General features: G+C 45.1%; 1 protein-coding gene across 2 annotated transcripts in view; it reads right to left on the bottom strand.

The window, feature by feature from the left end:
- Positions 1-15,730, bottom strand: part of SLC5A6 (solute carrier family 5 member 6) — a 58,105-nt gene extending 42,375 nt beyond the window's left edge. Inside the window, exons 1-2 of one of the 2 annotated variants that reach the window (XM_073624964.1) lie at positions 14,987-15,730; positions 2,932-2,997 (exon numbers count right to left, since the gene is read on the bottom strand). In XM_073624964.1, coding sequence (XP_073481065.1) covers positions 2,932-2,997; positions 14,987-15,316 — 396 coding nt within the window. In that variant the 5' untranslated portion in view covers positions 15,317-15,730. The remainder of the gene's footprint in view (positions 1-2,931; positions 2,998-14,986) is intronic. The other variant, XM_073624965.1, reaches the window with a different exon arrangement.
- Between the last annotated feature and the right edge of the window lie 1,181 nt (positions 15,731-16,911).

Raw genomic sequence — 16,911 nt, 5'->3', positions numbered from 1 at the left:
TAATAGCCATTCAAACCCCTTTGTGTCAACCTGTGTGCATGTTAACAGGCCAAAATCACCAGGGTATGTAAACTTTTGATCAGGGTCAGTTGGGTAGTGTCTGTTGCCATTATGATTTAAAAAAAGAGTAAACAGTTGATTGATAATAAATGGCTTCAGCCAAACACTAACCATGAGTGAAAGAAAAGTTTTTGTTTTATCATTCATATTCTCTGAAAAACGGACAAGAAAACATAAATTCTGCCAGGGTATGTAAAAATATAGAACACATTATGACCACTAACAGGTAACATGAATAACATTGATTATCTCATTACAATCTGAAAGTGGGTGGGATATATTAGGCAGCAAGTGAACATGTTGTCCCTGAAACTTGTGTTGAAAGCAGAAAAAAAATGGGCAAGCATAAGGATCTGAGTGACTCTGAGAACGTTCAAATTGCAATGGCTGGATGACTGGTTTAGAGCAACTTCAAAACTGCAGCTCGTTTGATATTCCTGGTCTACAGAGGTCAGAACCGACCAAAAAGTGTCCCAAGGAAGGAAAACCGTAGACCGCTGATATGGTCATGGACGGTCAAGGCTCACTGATGCACATAGGGAGTGAAGGCTGGCCCATGTAGTCTGATCCAATAGAAGAGATACTGTAGGCCAAATTGCTGAAAAAGTTAATGCTGGTCCCCATAGAATGGTGTCAGGACACACCGTGTATCGCAGTTTGTTGTGTATGGGGCTGCGTAGCTAGAGACCGCTTAGTGTGTCCATGCTGACCCGTGTCCACAGCCCAAAGCGCCTACAATGGCACAGAGCAGCCTAGATCCTCCTCTCCCGCTATGCCCATCCCTCCTTTTAAGTGCCCCCACAGCAAGTAGCTTGCTATGGGGGCACCTGAGCTGAGCCTCAGATCCGTGTCCATACAGACAAGAAGCCTCAGCCTGGCCGCGCCACCCTCTCTCCTCTCATTGGCTCACTGACTTTGACAGCAGCAAGAGCCAATGGCGCCGCACTGCCGTCTCAGTCAATGAGGAGGGAGAGTCCCGGGCAGCCGAAACACTCCTGCAACATCGCTGGATCGAGATGGGCTCAGGTAAGTATTAGGGGGGCTGCCACACACAGAAGGCTTTTTATCTTAAAGCGGTTGTTAAGCCACTCTAACCTGTATACACCATCAGCACTGCCTCCTATTGTAGTGTCCCCCTCTGTGTGCGATTTATAAAAATAAATGCTGCAAATACTTAATTTCACTGCCGAGATTGCGATCACATGACTGGCCAGCTTTCTCCTTTCCTCTTCTGAATATGCAGCGGGCGGGGCTGAGATTCCTCTGCTGATGTCAGTCTGGAGAGGGGGAGGAGGAGAGGGGGAGAAAGCTGGCTGGTCATGTGATTGCAATCTCGGCTCTTAAATGCGGTATTTGCAGAATTTATATTTAGAAATCATTCACAGACGGGGACACTGCAATAAGAGGCAGTCCTGATGGTGCATACAGGTTGGTGTTATGAGAGCAGCAGTAGGGGGGAGGGGCGGCTCACACACAGACAGAGGGGGAAGGAGGGAGGAGGATACAGGAGCAGAGAGAGGAGAGCAGATAGCAGGCTGCTGATGACAGAGTAATGTAAACTGACCAAGGTGTCCGGTCTAAGCAGCCATGATACACCGTGGTCAGTTTACAGAGGGGTGGAGAGAAACTGGCAGGATCAGCCAGTTTTTTTTAGGTGTTACAGGGGGCCAAATGACACAGGACAAGCACTAACATGCTTTAATGGAGCAGGGTTATTTATTTATTTTTTTTTTGGGTTAACAATTGCTTTAATGCAAAGAATGCATTAAGATAAAAAAACTTCTGCCTTTACAACCCCTTTAAACCCTCAAGGTTTTTCACCTTCATACATTCTATGCATGAAGGTGAAAAACCTTCTGTAGTGCAGGAGCACCCCAGAGCCCCCCTTTTACTTACCTGAACCCAATTGTTCCAAAGACTGGGACGGGCTCAGCAGAGTGCTTGTGAACAAGCGCGGTTCTTTACGTGAACAAGCGCGGTTCTTTACGTGAACAAGCGCGGTTCTTTACGTGAACAAGCGCGGTTCTTTACGTGAACAAGCGCGGTTCTTTACGTGAACAAGCACGGTTCTTTACGTGAACAAGCACGGTTCTTTACGTGAACAAGCACGGTTCTTTACGTGAACAAGCACGGTTCTTTACGTGAACAAGCACGGTTCTTTACGTGAACAAGCACGGTTCTTTACGTGAACAAGCACGGTTCTTTACGTGAACAAGCACGGTTCTTTACGTGAACAAGCACGGTTCTTTACGTGAACAAGCACAGTTCTTTACGTGAACAAGCACAGTTCTTTACGTGAACAAGCACAGTTCTTTACGTGAACAAGCACAGTTCTTTACGTGAACAAGCACAGTTCTTTACGTGAACAAGCACAGTTCTTTACGTGAACAAGCACAGTTCTTTACGTGAACAAGCACAGTTCTTTACGTGAACAAGCACAGTTCTTTACGTGAACAAGCACAGTTCTTTACGTGAACAAGCACAGTTCTTTACGTGAACAAGCACAGTTCTTTACGTGAACAAGCACAGTTCTTTACGTGAACAAGCACAGTTCTTTACGTGAACAAGCACAGTTCTTTACGTGAACAAGCACAGTTCTTTACGTGAACAAGCACAGTTCTTTACGTGTGAAACGCGTCAACTGATCATCGTTTCAATTTTGTCTGGCTCACGACAATAAAAAAAATCTCTACAACATCTTTTGGATTCAAGTGTGCGATCAATCTTTTCTTCTCTTCTTACAACTGACCCAATGCTGGCCACTACCTGCACTGAGAAGACTGAATTGTACTGGGAGGAAATGAACCTGGTGCTGCAAAAAAAAAAAAAAAAAAAAAGACAACTACTTGAAGTAATGCTGAAAACACTCACCATCTGAAATATGAAAGTGATGGTTCCGCAGATTCGTACAGCTTTATTGAACCGTAGCTCCAGGTACTGCATGTGGGAAAAACAGTAAAGGTCAGAAAACACAGAAACGGTCACACAGAAGGTATGGCAACTAGACTTTGGGACCTTTCCCTAAATTTGCTGCAAAGTAGTAAAGCACTCCTAACCCTGTTAAATGTATAATGAAATGAAAGCAGCAGTTCCTTGTAGAAGAGGTAGTATATATTCACCTACCAGGCGGTTAGAAACTTCTCTCTCCACCCAGCACTGCAGCCTTCATCAGTGTTTTCATCATTCAACAATCTAAAGTACTGATATAGGTGTATCCCACCGTGCCCCATGGTGCCTTCATTCAGGCCGCTGGGAGGTGTAGGTGTTACCCATATTCCTACTGCCATTATTTAAAAGACCTGACAGGTTCAGGTAAGACTGCAGCACAATTTGGGGAAAGCTAGAGCTAAAAAGCAAAACAAAATAATTGCACTTACAGCTTAAAGTGCATTTCCACATTTGCTTCCAAATTGGGAGAATACCTACATTCCTAATCACATAGTACAACTTAAAAAAACTTAAATTGCAGCTTACCATTTTAGATGCTCTATTCTGGACACTCCAGTAAGGAAAAATCCTAGGTAGTTCATTTTGTGTATGAGGGGGCCGAGCAGGGGTGTTTGCCATAATTAATCCTGTCTGTACCGTATACTTTAAGACAGACCATGTTCAAATTTAGTTAGAACTGATAATAAAAAGTGTTAAATGTGTAGAGGCTGGGATTGTTGCATTGTATGTTAGTTAATGAGGACAGACTTGGAACAGGCTCACTATACCATTGTTCAAAAAACCTTGCACCTCCCGAGTAACATTTAAAGATTGCCCTATAGCTGTCTGAGCTTGCATGCTGGTGTCCTAAAAGCCATTGCTGCGATTTCCTGCTGCTAAAAAAAAGGCACCAGGATTGGCGGAGTTCCTCCAGGAAGGAAGAGATGCCCAGCATCATTTTCAGTTCCTGTAGATCCTGATCCTTCCACCAAAACGAAACATCCACAGATGTCCAGCGGGGGGGAGAGCAGGCTTCGCTCACTGCGCTGCCTGGCGATACACCTCCAAGTGACACCTAAACAAGCACGCAAGGCCCAACCGGAGCAGGTGCTTTGGCTGAAACCCCACAGTGGAAGAATTGCAGGACCTGACACCATTGCTGGTACTGACCCTCACCAGGTACAGAAGGGGAAGGGAGCAGGAGGTCGCCTCCAACCCGTACCAAGGAGGGATACTGTGACCACAAGTAAGAGAAGGTGTGGGGATCCTCCAGAACAGTTGTGATCCCAAGTCTTCTTCTTGAACATTCCCCGAGTCATTTCCTCTTCTCATAAATTAGGATTTGAAAGATGTTCTCCACAAAACTTTTCAGTGCCAAACCAAAAGGGAGATCTTCAATCTCGCTTCCTTTCACTATGCAATTCAAGCATGCAACCCTCAACCAACCAGGAAGTCCTTCAAACAAACTGCAAAAAACACACAAGGGGGCGCAACCACCTCATGTATTACCATTGACAAGTTTATTAAATCCACAAGGACAAATGGATACTCACATGCTAATAAAGAATCATCAGGCAAAACTGATCTGCTCCAGCTCGGACACAAGGAGACTTGCCCTAGGAGCCGCCAAAACGCATCAGCCATCCAACCATTTGCTCCTAGGGCAAGGGAGTGTCCATTTGTCATTGTGAATTTAATAAACTTATCAATGGTGATGCAACAGGTGGTTGCTCCCTGCTGTGTGCCTTTTGCAGTTCGTTTGTAGGATTTGAAAAAGACTCCAAGGCAATACATCTCCTCTGAACGAAATAAACAGGAAAATTGAGGTGTGTGCCTGGAGGAGGACTGCCGTTTAAATCCGAATCTGGCAATATGTTTTCTGCCCATGGAGAAGAGCCCCATAATTCAGAGGCTGTCCTGGAAGACTACTGTGGAAACTTTTTTTTTTAGCCATATTGTGTGAAAGGAAAAAAAAAAAAAAAAAAAAAAAAAAACTAACAAAAAACAGTGGAGATATCTCATATTTGACTGCAAAAGTGGAATACGCTTTAAACTGAGCCTGACCTGCTTCGCAGCAGTATTCAAGCTGGTTCCTCGATTACAGTAGAGCCCCATGAATGCCACGCTGTATCCAGGGGACCTTGTTAAGTCCACATTAAGGGCCACCCCCCCCCCCCGGATGTCATTACTCTAATAAATGCCAGAGTTTAAGCAGGAAGGAGCAACTCCAGGGTTTGAGAGCCAAAAGGACCATAGGATTGGGGACCGACTGAGCTTAAAGCGGTAACAAAATTGCAGCGGTTTAAAAATAAAAGGCAACTGCATAATGTGCTAGTAGGCATCGCCTACTAGCACATTATGAATTACTCACCTTGATACCAAGCCCTCCAGCGCTGTATTATCACAACTGAGAGGGCTGACATCCTCCCCTGGTCTTTTACAGGTTCGCGCGCTCCGGCTATGTGATTGGCTGGAGCCACGACGACATCACTTGGTTCCAGCACGAAGCTCTGGAGGTCCAGCAAGGTATGCAGGACCTTCAGAGCGCATGCACTGGTGCACCGGTGACGTAACTGGCTGAATCTCTCTTAAACAGTGCAAGTTTAGGAGGTATTAATATTACCTACAGGTAAGCCTTATTATAGGCTTAAAGGGTTTGTAAACACCCCCCCCCCCCCCAAAAAAAAAAAAGGGATTTCCTGGTCCCTTAAAGCAGATTAAACAGCACAGTGCTTGTGCTGTGTAATCCGCCCCCTCTAAACTGTAGGAAAAAAAACCTGCCACTTCCTGTATCCCCCTCTCTGTACTGACCACCGTGGTCAGGGCTTCTGAGCCCTGACCACGGTGGTCAGATTGCTTCCCTCCGTCATGCGCAGCTCTCCTCTCAGCCCCTCCTGTCTGCCTGTCATCTATGTCTGTGTGTCTCCGTCTCCGCCCCTGACGCTATTAGTATAAAAAAAAAAAAAAAAAAAAAGGTCCCTTCCAGCCCCTCTCTTATAGCCTGGCATTTGCACACTGCATTAGTCTTTTATAAAAATTAGTGTCAGTAAATACTGATTTAGCGTGATCTTCAGGCCGCTCACGTGACTCTCGGCCGGTTTCCAGGGCTACTGCAGGAGAGACTGAGTGGCCATGTGATCTCCCCCGGCTGACCTCAGAGGGAGATCTTGGCCCCTCCTGCAGAAGCCACCCATCGGTAGTATACAGCGACCGCAAGTCATGTGACTGGCCTGAAGATTGTTCTGAATAGGTATTTAAAATGCTAATTTTATAAAAAGACTAATGCAGTTTGTTATGCCAAGCTCTAATAGAGGGTCTGGCAGTGTTTGCATTATATGGGTTAACAAACTAACTATAGGTAAGAAGCACCAAGCTGGCTTTACTAAGAAAGTCAAGGTCCCATGAGTAGGGACCTTGACTACAGAATAGGCCTAGGATCCATGCAAGCCCAACAGGGAACATAGAAACCCGCTTGTAGACCAAACATGTCATAACCAGGCACCACAAGGTCCTGCACCTTGGCATCGTTACCTTAAGATCCACTTTAAAGACTGGACAGATTTGCTTAAATGGAAACCATATATATATATATATTTTAAAAAGTAAATCACCGCAGTTATAACAATAAAAATGTTATCAATGTGTGTTAATGTAGGAGGATTTAGAAAAGCGGTTAAGAGTATGTCAATCAGCAGCAATTAATGCGAAGCTGCATCTACTTGAGTAAATAAAATCTTCTGGAGCATTAAAAATACACATGTAAAGCAAGTATAGCATTGATGCCATTTAAACCACTCGTAAGGCCGTACCTTGTATGTCTCGTACGGTTTTGGATACCATACTGTAAAGACATAAGAGATTTGGAGATAGTACATAGAAGATATTACTTATAACAACAAGTATGACAAACTGGGCTTCCCAAGCCTGGGAAAAAAAAAAAAAAAAAAAAAAAAAACACCTTAGACGTATTCTAATATAGTATGTATAGTTAAATGTATGCAAAACTGTAAAAGTGAGCCGGAAAGTATTTACATATCAATACCAAGGCTTCATTGCACACTAGAAAGCTAAAAATGGATTTGGAAATGGTGGCCAAAAAACGCTAATGTTTTAGGGGTTTTTTTTTTTTTTTGCCGGAGTTTAGCCCAGTGTGTAAGCTACATTTAGTAGCTGCAGCATTAAAGGAGTGCGGCCGCCGGTGTCCATAACCAGATTATAGCTGGTACCAGACCTTTAGGCCTGCAGACCCACACAAGCCTGGCAACACGGAGACAAGGTGCTTTTTGAGGGGGGGAGGGGGGGGGGGAGCAGCTGACAGCTGAATATTAAAAACAAAAAAGCAAACACTGGCGGAAATACAAAAACGTGAAAAAAAAAAAAAAAAAATGGCGTGGGGGTCCCAATCAATACCAGGCCTGAGTGGGGTCCTCGCCAAAATCCATACCAGACCCTTATCCGACCATGCAGCCTGGCAATCCAGGAAAGGGGGGGACCCCCATGCCATTTTTTTCCCACATTTTTGTATTGCTGGCAATGTTTTTTTTTTACATTCAGCCCGCTGACAGCTGATGACTCAACCACTGTTAAAAGTGTAGGTTCACCTTTACAGAAAAATCTGTAAGGTGAACTAACACAGAACCCCCTCCTCACCCCCCCCCCCCCGTTCCCGCTGACCTGGACCGCGGCAATCTCACGTTCTAAGCCCCGCCATATCCGCGTCAGGAGTCCGAGGCTTAGAAATCCCCTCGGCATCCACGTGTCTTTTCCATAGCTGCCAGGACGGGCTGACCAATTTGAATGCTCCGAAACGTCCCTCCTGACTAGGTACGTTTTGGACATTCAGCTCAGGGGATTTCTAAGCCCCGGAATCCTGATGCGGATATACCGGGGCTTAGAACAGGAGACTGTTGTCTGCGGGATCAGGGGGGCGAAGTGGGGGTCCTGTGTAAGTTCACCTTACAGATTTTTCTGTAAAGGTGAACTTACCCTTTAAGGATGCGGTGGCCAGCTAATCACTGGTTAGGAAAAAAAAAACTCTGCTAAACTCTGGTGTCAAGCATTTAGGAGACTTCAATAGCTGTCAGCGATTTTCTGCCAAAACACTGCTGCTCCAGAACCCGCTAGCAGAGGGGTGTTTTTTTTTCTGCCAGTAAACTCTTAAACTCTCCTGTCAAAAAATGCTAATAAAGGCCTAGAAGTGCATAAACCCATAGGATAACATGCAGGGGCGTTTAGAGGCAATAAAAAAAAAAAAAAAAAAAAAAAAAGTCTGATGCCCAAAACAGCAGCTGTAAAAACGTCCAGAGTACATGAGGCCTTAGGCTTTTAAAAGCTTGATAACAAGCCTTTGCTGACCTCTTTAGCTGCAAGTACTGTGGAGAAATTCATCTTCAAAGTTCACAACATTATTTTCTCTGCAGCAGTGACTTGGCAGGCTGCCTGCCTTTCTAATGTAAACACACAGCAGATAATGAGACAAATGTGAGAATTCTATCACCATCAAGCTGCTGTGATAAACCAGATTATATAAAGCAATTATATTGAGAGATGGCTGAATAGAAGGCACACACGGGGTATGCATTGATAAATCCAGTGTGAACAATTCCTGCTGCAAAGCTGCTGTGGCAAGTGTAAACACCCAGGGGCTGCCTCTGCAGCTAAAAGGGGAAGTGAAGTGGTTGAGGGGCACCAAAAGCGTGGCTCAACCACAGGGTTTTACGGGCCCTTAACCAGTAGTGTGAATGAGGCCTCAGGCTTCATGTACACGGGACAATGTTCAACCTCTCCTGATCAATTTAACTTGACAGCTAAAAACCGGCATCTAAAAACAGCCGTTTAGCTGTATTTACATGCAGCGTTTGCGTCCAGAAGCATTTGTAAAAAAATTTTGTTAACATGAAAAATGTCTGTAAACGAAACGCTGCTAAACGCAAGTTACCGCGTTTACAAGCTGTTACAGGCATTTGGCGTTTCAAATGTCTCTGAACATCCGTCCTAAACACATTTTTTTTTTGCTTTCCAAAAAAAGCCTCTAAACTCAAAAAAAGAATTGTTGCTCTACATAAAGATGGTCTAGGCTATAAGAAGATTGCTAAGACCCTGAAACTGAGCTGCAGTACGGTGGCCAAGGCCATACAGTGGTTTAACAGGACAGGTTCCACTCAGAACAGGCCTCGCCATGGACGACTAAAGAAGTTGAGTGCACGTGCTCAGCGTCATATCCAGGGGTTGTCTTTGGGAAATAGATGTATGAGTGATGCCAGCATTGCTGCAGAGGTTGAAGGGGTGGGGGTCAGCCTGTCGGTGCTCAGACCATACGCCTCACACTGCATCAAATTGGTATGCTTGGCTGTCATCCCAGAAGGAAGCCTCTTCTAAAGATGATGCACAAGAAAGCCGCAAACAGTTCACTGAAGACAAGCAGACCAAGGACATGGAGCTATTGAAAGGCTATACGGGGGGGGGGAGTTGAAATCGGTGCTGGTAACTGCCCCCACCGATCATCCCCTGACTGTACCCCGAGTCCTCCTCTGGCTCCCAGGGTCCTCCTCCCTCTGTCTGTCCTCCTCCGGGTGCCCCTCTGTGCTCTGTGGGTCCTCATCTGCCCCCCCCCCCTCCCCCAGAGCTGTCAGGATGGAGGAAGAGCTGGGTAAGGAGCGGGTATATATGTAATTTATTGGCTCCTTCCTTTTCTGAGTGATCCCTGACTGTCCATTCATAACTGAGCATCGTAATCTGTGTCCCTAGTCCCTTTCCCTGTCTCAAAGGGGAGATATCAGATAACAGACTCCTGATATCTCACCAAAGCGCCAAACCCCCCCCCCCCCCAACAAGGCTGACAAAAAATAAATAAAAAAAAATAAACCCCAACACACACCACACACTAACATGGTCCACTCCCCCCTCCCCCCCAAAAAAGAGAAGCATTGTGAAAAAAAAAGATACACAGTCCACACCTCATCAGTGCCACTGTCACATGAAATTAAAAAGTAGTATCGGTAATCGGTATCGACGAGTACTTGGAAAAAAAAAAAAAAAAAAAATAGGGGTGCACCAAATGGGTTTTTTGGTGCAGAAGCCGATAGCGAAAATGAAAAAAACATTAGGCTGAAAACCGAAAATGACTGTATATATATTATAAATAAAATGTATACATTTTGATATAAACACATTGCTAACAGTATTAGCAAAATTTCCATGCGGTGCACCTCTAGCAGATATGATGCAGGAGATAGTCAGAGACTGCAGACGTGGTGCAGGAGATGGTCAGAGACTGCAGACGTGGTGCAGGAGATGGTCAGAGACTGCAGACGTGGTGCAGGAGATGGTCAGAGACTGCAGACGTGGTGCAGGAGATGGTCAGAGACTGCAGACGTGGTGCAGGAGATGGTCAGAGACTGCAGACGTGGTGCAGGAGATGGTCAGAGACTGCAGACGTGGTGCAGGAGATGGTCAGAGACTGCAGACGTGGTGCAGGAGATGGTCAGAGACTGCAGACGTGGTGCAGGAGATGGTCAGAGACTGCAGACGTGGTGCAGGAGATGGTCAGAGACTGCAGACGTGGTGCAGGAGATGGTCAGAGACTGCAGACGTGGTACAGGAGGTCAATTCAGCCTCACCAATGTCTATCAGATGCAGCCTCACCAGTGCCTGTCAGATGCAGCCTACCAGTCAGATGTAGTAAGCCTGCCTGTGCCCTTCATGCAGCCTCACCAGTGTCTGTGGCCCATCAGATGCAGCAGCCTGCCGGTGCCTGTCATGCAGCCTCACCAGTGCCTGTGCCCATATGTAGCAGCCCACCAGTGCCCGTGCCATGTAGCCTCACCAGTGCCGTGCCCATCAGAAGCAGCAGCCCACCAGTGCCCATGACGTGCAGCCTGCCAGTGCCTGGTAATGCGATGTCACGTTGTGTGTCAGAGCTAGATCTGAATCGCTGTGCAGCCGATGTATCGATGTCCCTGCCTCCTATGACACACGGCACAATGATTCCTACCATTGGATCAGAGTGCCCTCTATGAGGCGGGACATCGTTACATCGGCTGCACGGCAATTCAGATCTAGCTCTGACACAGTGTGACATGCATTACCAGGCACTGGTAGGCTGTGTATGACAGGAGTGAGGAGAAGAGGAGGAGGGAGGGGAGACTGAGGGGCGCACCGGGATAATACATGTACGGGACCCGGCTGGATGGCCCCGCCCCTTTTTCGGCGCTATTATCGGCAACATTTCCCTTTCGGCAGAGTGCCGAAAACACCATTTTTGCCCGATATGTTTCGGCGGCCGAAATTTCGGTGCATCCCTAAAAAAAAAAAAAAAAAAAAAAGTTTCAGTACTTGTACTCCGTCTTAAAACAGTGGTATCGGTGCAACCCTAGTGGTGGCAGCATCATGTTGTGGGGATGCTTTTCTTCAGCAGGGACAGGGAAGCTGCTCAGAGTTGATAGGAAGATGGATGGAGCCAAATACAGGGCAATCTTAGAAGAAAACCTGTTATGCCCTGTACACACGGTCGGACTTTGTTCGGACATTCCGACAACAAAATCCTAGGATTTTTTCAGACGGATGTTGGCTCAAACTTGTCTTGCATACACACGGTCACACAAAGTTGTTGGAAAATCCGATCATTCTGAACGCGGTGACGTGAAACACGTACGTCGGGACTATAAACGGGGCAGTGGCCAATAGCTTTCATCTCTTTATTTATTCTGAGCATGCGTGGCACTTTGTCCATCGGATTTGTGTACACACGATCGGAAATTCCAACAACAGATTTTGTTGTCGGAAAATTTTATATCCTGCGCTCAAACTTTGTGTGTCGGAAAATCCGATGGAAAATGTCCGATGGAGCCCACACACGGTCGGAATTTCCGACAACACGCTCCGATCGGACATTTTCCATCGGAAAATCCGACTGTGTGTACGGGGCATTAGAGTCTGCAAAAGACTTGAAACTGGGGAGGAGGTTCACCTTCCAGCAGGACAATGACCCTAAACATACAGCCAGAGCTACAATGGAATGGTTTAGATCAAAGCATATTCATGTGTTAGAATGGCCCAGTCAAAGTCCAGACCTAAATCACATTGAGGATCTGTGGCAAGACTTGAAAATTGCTGTTCAGACGCTCTCCATCCAATCTGACAGAACTTGAGCTATTTTGCAAAGAAGAATGGGCAAAAATGTCCCTCTCTATATGTGCAAAACTGGTAGAGACTTCCCCAAAAAGACTTGCAGCTGTAATTGCAGAGAAAGGAGGTTCTACAACGTATTGACTCAGGGGGGCTGAATACAAATGTACCCCACACTTTTCACATATTTATTTGTAAAAACTATTTAAAACCATTTATCATTTTCCTTCCACTTCACAATTATGTGCCACTTTGTGTTAGTCTATCACATAAAATCCCAATAAAATACATTTACACTTGTAACATGACAAAATGTGGAAAATTTCAAGGGGTATGAATACTTTTTCCAAGGCATATCTCTCTCTCTCTCGGAGGCCCCTTATTCGGTAAGGGAATAAGGAAGTGAAGCCTTGTGGCTTCACAGCCTGGTTTCCTACTGCGCATGCGTGATCCCACTGGTCCCTGCTGTCTTCTGGGACCTGTGTGTCTCCCAGAAGACAGCGCGGGGGAGACGACGGAGGAGGCACCAGATATGGTGTAGATATCCACGGAAACTGCGACTATCTATGCCCGGAAGTGGGAGAAAATACCTGGATTATACAGGTATCTGCTCCCCCCTGAAAGGTGCCAAATGTGACACTGGGGGGGGGGCGCGGTTGGATATTCCGAAAAGCGGAAGTTCCATCTTTCCGTGGAACTTCGCTTTAACAGTCGATTTTGGAGTGAGTAGACTTTACAGAAGGAAAAACACATAGATATGGTTAGAAATTTGTGCAAGAAAAAATTTTCCATTCTGCTTCCTCGACATTTCTTGTCACTGCGGCTGAAAAATAAACAATCGATGTGACCGCTAACAATTCGTGTATAGCCAGCTTTCTTTGACGTTACCATAAATGACTAAAGAAAAAGTAAAGTAATTAAAGTGATAATGTGTACGATTTGCAAACTTCTTGACTTCACATCAAACAAAAAAAATAAAGTCTTTGTAATCCTCAATTCTCCCTGGATTTGACTTTTGAGGTATTTATAAGATTTAATACTAGAATTCCTTTGTAGCATGAAAAAGCTAAAACCCATCTGGCATTTGAATCATTGCCAAAAAACTTAAAGCGGTTATAAACCGCTTTACTTTTTTTTTTTTTTTTTCTTCTTCTTACCCAGCAAGGTAATGTCATAATGTGCTAGTATGCATCGCATACTAGCACATTATGTGAAACTTACCTTAAAAACAAAGCTCTTCCAGCGAGATGTCAATGTTGCAGGGGCTCCCATCTTCACCAGTCTTGCTTTCGGTTCGCGGACTTCAGCGATGTGACTGGCCGGAGCCGCAATGTCGTTACTCACACGCATGTGCCCTGGAGCTGCCGATTACGGCACAGGGCTCTGAAAGGAATGGCACGGGTGGCCGCTCCTTGCTCCTTCAGAACGCATACACCAGTTATGTCACTGGCTGCATGTAATGTAACTATCTCCTAAACGATGCCCATTTAGAAGATATTTACACTACCTATAGGTAAAGCCTTATTATAGGTTTACCCATATGTAAAAGTTACTGATCGAACTTTACTTCTACTTTAAGAGAGAAGTATGGACTTTTTTTCCCCCCCATTTATACTTACCTAGGTGGATGCTGCATCGGTCCCCCATTGGCTCTAACACTGAGGACCGAGCGATCAAACACCACAGATCACGTGGTTCTCAGAGCTCCATGAGCAGACAGCTGTTACCGCTGTCTGCTCCGCCCCTCCATAGTGGGAGATCACGTGACCAGAGCAGAGAGGCCTGAAAATAGGCAAGTATATACATTGCTCTTACACAGGTGAGTTCGAGGTTATGCTTTACTCTTCTAAAGCAATTTAAAAGCCCAACACTCGGTGTAACAAAAAACCCAAAAAAGAAAAAAAAAACTTCTCATTTGCCACTTAAAGCAGTATTAATCCCAAAACCAAAAATGTAATATATTGCAGCTTACTAATCTTAAGATGTGGTGGCTGCATTCGTTTTCTTTTCTTTAAATTTAGGCTTTTTTTGTTTTCAACTGGTGATCTATCCAGTAACACACCTCCTATGATACAGCGGCTTGCTCTGTTACAAAGCAACAGACTTCCTATCCAGATCACTAGGTAAAAATTAAAGAAAGAAAGCCTAAAAAAAAAAAAAAAAAAAAAAAAAAAAAAAAAAAAAGTTGGCTCGCAATTTGTCCAGTTCAGCAGGAACTGACTGGATTTCGATCCACCGATGGGCAGGCTGGTTGTACTGAAGAAAATTGCATAATCTATGGCCAGCCTTGTGCAGCCTCCACATCTAAGAATTGGTAAGGTGCAATATAAGTGTTTGCTTTTGGGTTAAAGAAGGCTCTAACGTCTATTTCCAACCACCCTGTATAAGCAAAATTTAGGACCCGGTCACACCTGCACGTCTATAGCTGGCAGAATAGGACCACCACCGTGGACCTGCCTGTATGTGTCGCACTCTCGCCGCAGGTGAGCGTTTCACTTCCCCAGTGACAGGGGGAGCTAGTGAGACATGAGTTATAGGGTCCTTTCAATGGGCAATTTCATGCACTTTTACATGCATTAATATGCACTCCTATTGCCATCTACACACCATACATTAATGCAGTCAGGCTGTGACCAAGGCTTTCTGACGAAACGCATAAGCCCGTTTTATACTCATGTATTAATAAAGTAATTTGCATGGACTTTGGAGTTGTCGGCTCAAATTTTTCGTTCAAACGTGCAATGAAGCATAAAAGAAAAAAAAAAAAAATGGGCAACATATGCCAAGGCATTAAACTTATATAAACTAGTGAGTTAAACACACATAGGCATGAAGTAGCCTTTTTAAAAGAATGTACTTTTGGTCTTCTTACCTCATAGGTGCTGGTAAGCCTCAACCGATAGAAAACCGGAATGAAGATGTATGCAGGAATTAGCAGCCCGAGGATGTAGGAGCAGCCAAGGAACCAGTACTCTGTCCCAAAACGATACATCTCCGATGGCACGCCAAGAATGGCCACGGCGGACTGGAATGTAGCCAGAAGTGACAAGGCTACTGGGAAGAAGCCCATATTCCGGTTAGCCAGCAGGAACTCTTGTGTGGTGCGCTGTTTTCCTCCACTCAAGGCATAGTAGAGTCCGATGGCCGAGGACATGATTAAGAGCAGCGCAAAGATAACATAATCCACCGTACTAAACTTCATGGTGGAAGTTAGACTGCGATACCAGCTACACAGTCACTGTCAGTTGGGTTTTTTTTTCCAACGTTCTGCTAGAAGTCCTATGTTTGCTCATTAATTTTGCCTTTAGATGATTTCTACTGAAGCTGAATTGGAGCACCCTCGCGACTTGTGAAGATGCAGTTACAGGGTCCTCTGCTTTGGTTTCCGACAGTCATCTTCAAAAAATTTCTGCTGTGTGAAGGAACCGCTGCAGCATAGATGTCTAATCCCGGCTTAAGCTTTTAATCCCTAATAAACCTATAAGAAAACAGAGGGAAGTGAGATTTTAACCAGTTACAGGATAATAAAGTGGTTAATGCTTCAACCTCCACAATTAGGATAAAGGTTACATGATCCCATAGGAGGATGAAGTCCAGGAGTATAGCATGGTGTTTACATTGGGCAAGAAAATTTGCCAACATGGTGAACAGAGACCAATCTATTGAGGGGATTTCACAAAGAAAGTAGAGAACTCTTGTAATTGCCTCAATTACACCCCTGCTCCTGCTTGTAATAGTAATGTCAAAGGAAAAGATCCATAAGCCGCACATCATGAAGCAGAACCGTGTGTATGAAGTGAGATGAATGGCAACCTCAGCCCAGATTCCAACCAAGCCATACCAACACATTTCCCTCTGCCCTTTGGATCTTGATCATGGAGATGGATAGATGGATGCCATTTCCATAATGAAGCTCCAAGGAGTGGAGCGAAACATTGGAGCGTGGCCTGGTTGGAGCCCTGGCTGAGGCAGCCATTCATTTTACTTCATGCACATGGGTCTGCTTCATGATGTGCAGCTTATGGATCTTTTCCTTGGACATTGCTGCAGCTTGGAGCTAGGACGAGCTCCCTGTCCCTGCCTGCACTCAGAGGTCTAGTTGGACCTTACCGCTTTACCTGAGCGGCACTTAAATTTTGTCTTTGGGTCACTGCTTGTAATAGCAGTTTGAGAATTCCAGGTAATGTCAGGCTTGTTGAAGTCACCCATAAATTAAAACCTCTCCTTTCATTGCCTTTTGAGTTATCCCATCAAACAAGTTATCATAATCTTCAGTCTGTCCTGGGAGGTCTGTATACTACCTCCCATTGAGCTATTGTATTCCGAGAGCAGGAAGACTTCCCCCACCATTAGAATACTCTGATCAGTGTTAAAGTCTGCACCTTTGATCGAGCTTCATAAATCCGACAGGGCGCTTGTCCAGAGGTCGATCAACAGATCGACTTCTACACAACCACCCTGCCCATAAATGGATCGAAATTTGGCCAGTCCCTGCTGAACCGGACAAATTTAGATCCATGCATGGCCAACATAAGTGTCTGTCTATGGCCAGACTACATCTCAATCTTAAACCACTCCTCACAATTCTAGCAGCACAAGCTGGCATGTTTGCAAACATGCCAGAAAACTTTGATAAGGAGTTTTTATGCCAAGGAGGAGAAAGGTCAGAACACATGCCAAGAAGACAAATGGCCTTCAACACTTGGCACAAAACATACAGTCCGATGCAATCTCTCCAACACGTAAACTGTTTTTTGTTTTTCATGTGGACTGCTATACAGTGTTTCATACATGTTT

This window comes from Aquarana catesbeiana, linkage group LG04 (genome assembly GCF_042186555.1).
Source record: "Aquarana catesbeiana isolate 2022-GZ linkage group LG04, ASM4218655v1, whole genome shotgun sequence".
Lineage (NCBI taxonomy): Eukaryota > Metazoa > Chordata > Amphibia > Anura > Ranidae > Aquarana > Aquarana catesbeiana.
Note: the sequence above shows the minus strand (reverse complement) of the source record. Positions and strands in the feature narration are given on the sequence as shown.